This window comes from Limulus polyphemus, unplaced genomic scaffold (genome assembly GCF_000517525.1).
Source record: "Limulus polyphemus unplaced genomic scaffold, Limulus_polyphemus-2.1.2 Scaffold4432, whole genome shotgun sequence".
NCBI classification, from domain to species: Eukaryota; Metazoa; Arthropoda; class Merostomata; order Xiphosura; family Limulidae; genus Limulus; species Limulus polyphemus.
The window spans coordinates 31,001-39,720 of NW_013670042.1; the positions used below are offsets into that span (position 1 = coordinate 31,001).

The 8,720-nt window shown below is 33.6% G+C and overlaps 1 protein-coding gene across 1 annotated transcript; it reads left to right on the forward strand.

The window, feature by feature from the left end:
* The first annotated feature begins 226 nt into the window (after positions 1-226).
* On the forward strand, positions 227-5,289 carry LOC111088783 (achaete-scute homolog 2-like). Its single transcript, XM_022399761.1, has 2 exons — positions 227-823; positions 5,038-5,289. The coding sequence occupies exons 1-2, from the start codon at positions 227-229 to the stop codon at positions 5,110-5,112; spliced, it is 672 nt and encodes a 223-aa protein (XP_022255469.1). The 3' UTR covers positions 5,113-5,289.
* The last annotated feature ends 3,431 nt before the right edge of the window (positions 5,290-8,720 follow it).

Genomic DNA, 8,720 nt, shown 5'->3' on the forward strand with positions numbered 1-8,720 from the left:
CATCTTTTTGTTCTGTGATTAGAGTGAGCAGTTTTGATACAAGCTGTAGTTTGTTTAGCACGAAAACAAGCGTCATAAACGGGTTAAAAAACACAGAATTATATTAGTTTTTAGCAAGATACAAGGCAAATCTTTATCTATTACTAGAGCTTCAGGTTTTCTTAACTACGTGGACTTGAAAGTCTTTCGCTTCGCCTTAATCTGATGCTCAAGTTTCATTACCAGAATGGTAACGAAGGTGGAAGAAAGTAAATCTGATGTTTTGAGTACCTTCAATCAAAGATTTTATGAGAAACTGCCTAAAAACAATTCGCATTCTTTAGAACGATCAAAACACATTTATTACGAGAGAGAACACTATGGCAAAGAACTGAATTACTCAGAACATTTATTAGAGCTCTCTTCGGCAAAAAAACGTAAGCTAACACGTGGGCCATATACCGACACTTTGTTAACTACTGATACGAGTTCAGAAGAAGGAGATTTCAGCAGAAAAACTGGAAAGCAAAGACAAGCCGCGAATGCTCGCGAACGTGATCGAACCCACAGTGTGAACACAGCATTTACGACTTTAAGAACACTAATTCCAACAGAACCTGCTGACAGAAAACTCTCAAAAATTGAAACTTTACGTTTGGCAGCAAGCTACATCGCCCATTTAGCCACAGTACGATCGTTCCGAGCACGTGGTGATTTCAGCGAACAACCCTGCCTTAGGTATCGATGTCACCTGGAGAAAGTAACAGCGGAGAGTTCCAGTTGTGGTTCTAGTACAGATTCTCGCTCACTTTGTACTTTCTGCTTGGCTGAGAGTAAAAGAACGGTAAGGAAGTACAGTAAATGCCTATATTAATTATCCAGATAGATATATAATGGACAACGAGACTAAACATTTTTATAAACACCAGCATTCATTAAAAAACAAGTAAAAACTCCATCGACATATGATGAATTTGGTTGTTCTTATCACGGTTTTTATCTTAGCTTTTCGGCTACGTTATGATTCAGACGAAGTATGGAGAGCTAAAGAAAATTGAAAGTAATTTTGAAGATGAGCTTAGGTCCATAAAGTTGAATACAAAACCACCAACATTGCCATTTGTTGGTATAATAATTATGCCTTAACTGCTTTCATCATCAGTGTCCGGATTCGATCCAAACACTTTAATCCCGCTTTGAAAGTTAGCTGTAATAACACTAGTATTTTGATATTATTCAATTCGAAGCTCTCATATCTCTATCACCTTGAACGAAATAATTGTCTAAAGTTTTTTAAACTTTGATATCGGAAAGGCATTCTCTCTTGCTGATTCACAGACAAATCGTAAAGGTTAGGTTTAGGATTTTCAACCTAAATAAGTGATTGTCCACAGTATCATTTTATACATATTACTCTATAACTTTGTCCCCCCCCCCCAATTGTGCCAGCGTTAAATTTATGGTAGTACAAGGGTAAAATCTAAGGTCAGATTCCCTGTGGTGGATAGACCGCAGATAGCATATTTTATAGCTTTGTGCTAAAAAAACAACAAGAGGCAAATAAAAGTCTATAAATGTCCTTGTAGAAAGCTTTATTGTTTTCGATGTCACAAAAAAATAATAATGGATTCTGATGTTATCGCTTTTATTTCGTCAGTAGAACGTTTTTATTACCTTGCGAGTTTCAAGAAAATCTTCTGACAATACATCGTTAGGATAATGACTAAAGTAATTTCAGATTAATCTTTTGTTGGCATTAGCAAAACAAGGCTGTTGTACAATGCTCATCTCAAAAATATTCGATCCGAGCCCAAACGGTGAAATACAACAGTGACGGTTTTACATAAACCGTGTTTTCGAAGATTTTCTGCAGGCTTTTGATATATAAGCCTCAGTATTAGGAATTACAGTGCAACATTTATTAAACTCTAAGTAACAAAAATTTAAATGTTATTTTAAACATTAATATAATAATGTGCTTCTTAAATATGGTTAGTGCGTGTGTGAAACAGCCATAAAAACGGCAATGTTACGTAAATTTATATATATATTTGGCACTATTGGATCTTTTAACAATACTAAAATGTACAAGTGTAAAGCAACGTTGTCATGAAACCAATTTATATAAGATTACTTGATTATTTGAAGATTAAAACGTCACATACATTCAAAATTATCAATATTGTTTAGGGACATGTGTGTGTATATATATAACTCGTTCTAGCATGACATATCGAAAATTGCAAATGTACTGCATATTGATATTCTTAGTACCACCTAGTGACATTCCTTTTAATACTACTCAGTGTGACTTGGTTTGGAACAAGATATACATAGTTTTAGTATTTCATTGTTATAAAAGGCTTTTATGTTTTATATTGTTACTTGGATTATATTTGTTTAAGTGCAACGTAATAAACGCACTGGTGATTGTTCTACAACAACGTATCGGTGTTTTTTCAACGCTACATACTGAATTTTGTTATAACACCAAATAGTTATTCTCGGTTTAATACAATATATTGATACCTGTTGATTACCACATAATCATACTTGTTTAAGCAAGGCATATTGATACTTTTTTGTTTAATACCATCTACTGACTTTGGGTTTCACGTATTTAAAAAGTAATATATCACCATCTTGGTTTTGAACTTTCAAGGTCAATTAAAGTATTTTATTAGACTATAATATAATATATATTAAAGTAAACAAATAATAAAAACTTTTTTTTGGCACAATGAAAAAAAAAAAAGGAGCTTTAATAGTTGTTTCATCCGACTCGTTTGGAAACACAGTTACCATCGTCAAGGTTTGTGAATATAACTTTAGGTTATATTAAACTCCAACAGTTAATGGGTAAGTTCATTTTTAAAAACAATGTCATGAGACAATGGGAGGAGTCCCACAGTGGCACAGCGGTATGTCTGCGGACTTACAACGCTAGAATCCGGATACCCGTGGTGGGCAGAGCACAGATAGCTCATTGTGTTGCTTTGTGCTTAACTTCAAACAAACAAACAAATATTCCTTTATCTCTTTACCTACTCTTTCCCCTTAAATATTCCTTTATTAACTCTTTACATACTCTTGCCCCTTAAATATTCCTTTACTTACTCTTTACCTACTCTTTCCCCTTAAATATTCCTTTATTAACTCTTTACCTACACTTTCCCCTTAAATATTCCTTTATTAACTCTTTACCTACGCTTTCCCCTTAAATATTCCTTTATTAACTCTTTACCTACTCTTTCCCCTTAAATATTCCTTTATTTACTATTTACCTACTCTTTCCCCTTAAATATTCCTTTATATACTCTTTACCTACTCTTTCCCCTTAAATATTCCTTTATTTACTCTTTACCTACTCTTTCCCCTTAAATATCCCTTTATATACTCTTTACTTACTCTCCCCTTAAATATTCCTTTATTAACTCTTTACCTACTCTTCCCCCTTAAATATTCCTTTACTTACTCTTTACCTACTCTTTCCCCTTAAATATTCCTTTATTTATTCTTTACCTACTCTTTCCCCTTAAATATTCCTTTATTTATTCTTTACCTACTCTTTCCCCTTAAATATTCCTTTATTAACTCTTTACCTACTCTTCCCCTTAAATATTCCTTTACTTACTCTTTACCTACTCTTTCCCCTTAAATATTCCTTTATTTATTCTTTACCTACTCTTTCCCCTTAAATATTCCTTTATTTATTCTTTACCTACTCTTTCCCCTTAAATATTCCTTTATTTACTCTTTACCTACTCTTTCCCCCTTAAATATTCCTTTATTTACTCTTTACCTACTCTTCCCCCCTTAAATATTCCCTTAGTTCACTGGTACGAAAAACAACTTATTATGACATTTAGCACTCATATAACTTTTTTTTCGTTATTAGAGTTTTAATAAGATAAATCTTTTCATAAAACAAGTGAACTTAATGAAAACAACAATAAAAACTAAAATTCCAAAGTAAAAGTAATATTCAACAATGACTCAAACAACGCCAAATTTTGTTGGTGATTTGGTTATTAATAGCTTATTAAACAGCTTTTTTTTAAAATGTTTCACATAATAAAGATTTGAAAAATCGCTGTCGAATAGGAAGCGCCCCCCAGTAGCACAGCAGCATGTCTGCGGACGACTTACAACGCTAGAATCCGGGTTTCGATACAAATAACCTATTGTGTAGCTTTGTGCTTAATTACAAACAAACGAATAGGAAGCCGTAAGAAATGATATATTAAAGATAAAAATTATCGTTTAAAGTGCTAAATCAAAAGTTAAACATAAGATTAAATGTTAAAAATAAAACTCACTTTTAAAAGTTAAGAAAAAATAAACGTTTAGAGGATTAAAATATTTTTTCTAGAGTCGAATCAAAGATAAACTTCTGCAGAACTTGCACTCTAGGCTTAGACGCTTAAATATTTGATACTGTACGTTAATATAGTTTACAATAATATTGGTTTTCTTTTTCAAATACATTAAGAAACATATTCCTTTACTAACAGAGGAAGCGAAATTCTAAATATAAAAGGTATAATGTATTGGAATGGATAGACAAACTTATTTATAGATTAATAGATGGACAATTTAACCTATAACAAGAATATTAAAACACAGTGAACGTTTCAAAATGCTTAGGATAACGGAAGTGTTAAAAGATGGTTTTCTGTCTTTTCTCCTCTCTCGATCACGTTTCCTTTTTTTCCTTAATCAACGCAAATCCACATCTTTCTATTTATTCAGTGATTGTAGCCATATGTGCACAAATATCAAAATGATTAATATGCTTGTGCATATACATTGATATTACTCATATAATCTTTATACGTGTCATATTTGACGTCATTTTGTTTACAAAGCGACGAGAAATGAAAACTAAAACCGATTAATAAAAAACCTACAATAGTTGAATTTGATCCATGTATATTCACATTTAGATTTTATATGATATGGTTGATAGTTTTATCAACCTATTAGAATTTGTAAAAGTAAATTGAGGATTAATTCCTATATGAACATGCTAAATGATTTTTGTTTTGTTTGTTTTAGAGATCGTCTAGAAGCCACCAAACTTCCAGCGCTCAAAAAGACATCACTACACTCAATCTTTACGTCACAAGGTGATATAATACGACTGGTTCCAGTGTCTTTTATAAAGTGTCTTACTGAAATATTCCATGACAGAATAAAGAAAAACGTGTATTTCCGAGAATGTTTAATAATACCCTTCATTGCGTTTGAGCAGTTTTAACCCTAAACGTGCTTGGAATAATGACAAATGTGTATGCACATTATACAGAGATGTTCTGGTCTTAGTTTGAAAAATATAGTTTATCAATAAAACATTTTTAATTTGACATTTTTAATATAGTACTCTGGGCAGTGATAAAAGCGTTTGAAAACAAACTTTATGTTAATCTTGACCTCAGATATTTCGAACAACTCATACTGACGTCAAAAATATGGCTCAAACATGTTACATTAACGTGCTTATCTCTCAGTAAATTCGCACAGTATCTTTCATTAAACCTTCAATACACATGTAGTAGATTTCACAACTACTAACGGTTTGTTCACGGCACTAGTTAAGCCTTCAATACCTAAGGCAGTTTCACAAACACTAACTGTTTGTTCACGGTACTAGTATAACGGACATAGAGAAGCGCGTAATAAAACTAAACTATATCTTAAATAAGTAACGTCGCCTTAATTTAAAGACGATATAAAATCCAAGAATATGTCTTGGTTTGAGTGTCACTACTCCATTTGTAGCATGTTTTCAAATCCGGTCGGTGTCAGTTCATTCATGCATGTAATTATCAATATTTTGGTGTTTTCTTCTTCAACGCTCTGTAATTACCAGTATTGTTCACTACGACGTTACGGTCTTTAGGATAACGAATATCATCATAGGTCTGATGCGACATTCTTTTCTAAACTGCCCCCCAGTGGCACAGCGGTATGTCTGCGAACGTACAATGCTAGAAACCGGGTTTCGATACCTGTGGTGGGCAGAGCACAGATAGCCCATTGTGTAGCTTTGTGCTTAACTACAAACAAATTTTCTAAACTAATCCCTTTCGGGCAAAATTATTTTTGTTCACAAGAATGGGATCAAAGTTTATCTTCTTTTTGATACAAATGGCTTCTCAAACATACACTGTGTTAACTGTAAAATCTAAAAATACAAATAAGTGATTAGGTATAAGGGGGAAAAATACGTGGTAATCATTTCAGCCAAGTAACCTACAATGGTGAGGCTGTTTGGTCGAAATGTTGACTACGTGATTCTTTTTCCATTACAACGACTTGCATTATTGTGGAGTTTTCAGATTTTATCATGCTATAGCTGCATTTATTGTTATGGCAAAAATAAGTTGATTTTAAATTAACATAAATAAAACACAAATATAGTAAATATTTAGGAATTAGCCATTTTATTTCAAATATCCCCTTCCCCCCAAACAACAACAACAGAATTAATTTTATATAATATATTTCTTTTAAAATTTGACATTTGTTCAGGTTACAGGTAATATATGATAAATCGATAAAATAGGTTTAATTTTCTTTCATATATTTATAACAACTACTGTCATGTATTACAGAAAATTTAAGTTGAAAAATAATGAGATATCATATTGTAGAATTTTTTCAACTTTTGAATTCAACAGATTTCATGAAAAATTTGAAAGAATGTATTCAATTCGGTATAAAAAGTTTATAAATAATTTGAAATTATTTGTCCTTGTAACTTCTTTATTTCATAATGGAATGGCAAGAATAAAACTGTCTGTAATTTATTTGAAATGCCCGTTATGATCGAAACAAAGGTTTCAATGTAACTGGTTCGTGATAATTGTGTAAAGTAAGCCTTTACAATTGTTGTATTACATCCACAACTAACGTTGGACTGTATTACTATTGAAATTTAAAAAAAGTATAAAGATTTGTTAGTTCTAGAATTTTTTGCACATAGCTGACCCTAAATTTGAACTAATAGAGTAGAGGAAAGGTAGGTAGTCATCAGCGCCATTTGTCAAGTCTTGGCCATAGTTGACAAATAGTGACATCTGACTGTCACCTTTATAGCGCACCCACAACCCAAAAGTGCGGACTGCATTTTGATGGAAACGGGACGCGTACCATAAACTCTCATTTCAAAGTCTGGGCATACTAATTAACAGGCAACGCCCGACCTGAGTATGAAGAAAGTATGTCAACAGTACAAAAAACGATTTGATGTACTATGATGTTTTTGTCTACATGATTGGAGTAATTATTGTGTAAATGCCCGATTAGTCACAGAGAAGATAGTGTATGATCGGACAAGCATGTAAGACTTGTTATTCTGGTCTGTATAAGTTGTTTTGTTCGTCAAACATACATACACACCTGTTTTGTATAAAAGGGTGTGCTTTTGGTATAATCTTTATCGAAACAAATCAACGCTTTGTTAAGACAATTTCACTGTAGTTGATGTAGAGTCATTCCATGTCACGTGCCAGAAGTTATAGGGCGTCAAATTGTTCGACTGTCCAGAAATGGTAAGAAGCAAACGAACATTGCCAGAACTGTACGATTCCTCCAGTGTACTGTACGCATAATCCTGAAACGTCATTGGACTACAGGAAACGTTGCTCCAGGAAAATCTACTGGTGGACACCAAAAAACTACTGCCCGAGGTGACCGTGTTTTGAACAGGTTAACACGTCAAGGTCGAAAGAAGTCTTTGAACACCTTACGACAGGAATGGCATGAACACGTTCATTCCAAGGTATCCAGAAGAACATTGAATAGGAGACTGACCAAACAAGGTTATTTCGCAAGAAGGGCTATCTGCAAACAGATATTAACCATCACTTAACACCATCGCCGTGTTACTTGGGCAAGACAGCATGCCAACTTATAGTTAGGACACTGGCAACATGTCATCTTTTTGGATAAGTCGTGTTTCCAGCTTGTTAAAGCTAATGGTAGGATTCGTGTTCGCCGTTTACGCGGAGAATAGATGTGAGAATACACAGGAGGTGGTGCAGAACATATTTGGGCAGCTATTCATCATGCTGGAAAAACTGCTCTTCATCTCCTCCAGGGAAACGTCAATGACGCCTGGCATCACATGGAGACAATATTTCTGCTATATTCTAGGGCAAGGTTTGGTAATGACTTTGTGTTTCAGGATGGCAGTGCCACTGCCCACAGTGCATGTATCGTACAAAATTATCTCGACCAGGAGGACGTTACAAGATTGCCATTGCCAGCAAAGTCTCCAGATTTTAAGAACTGAGCCGGAAAATTGCTAACCATGACCCTAAACCAGCGACTGTAGCTGAGTTTCAGCGCCTTCTAGTGACAAGTTGGGATGAAATCACAGTGGAACAGATCAATAACCCCATCGACAGTATGCCACGTCGCCTTACGGAGGTTATTAGAGTATGAACTGATATAAAGTTACAGACGCTATTTATAATAATTAGATGTTATATTTTTCATTAGATATGTTTGGTAAGGTACTTTTCTTATAGGTGAAATTCTGAATTACACATCTTTCTACAGGTGTCTGATATAATTGTTTGCTCTTCTAATAAATCGTTCATGATGTCTATAAAACCTGTCTCATTATACAAATTATATATATAGATATTTAATATGCATTTCTCAGTTTAGCAGTGCTCTGTGAATTTGTATTCCATCGTAATAATAATGATATTATTTGTTACGAAAGATGT

Coding starts and splice junctions, on each gene's coding strand:
- LOC111088783 (XM_022399761.1), top strand. CDS start 227: ATGGTAACGAAGGTGGAAGAAAGTAAATCTGATGTTTTGAGTACCTTC. Junction 824..5,037: donor TGGCTGAGAGTAAAAGAACG/GTAAGGAAGTAC, acceptor TGTTTGTTTTAG/AGATCGTCTAGAAGCCACCA.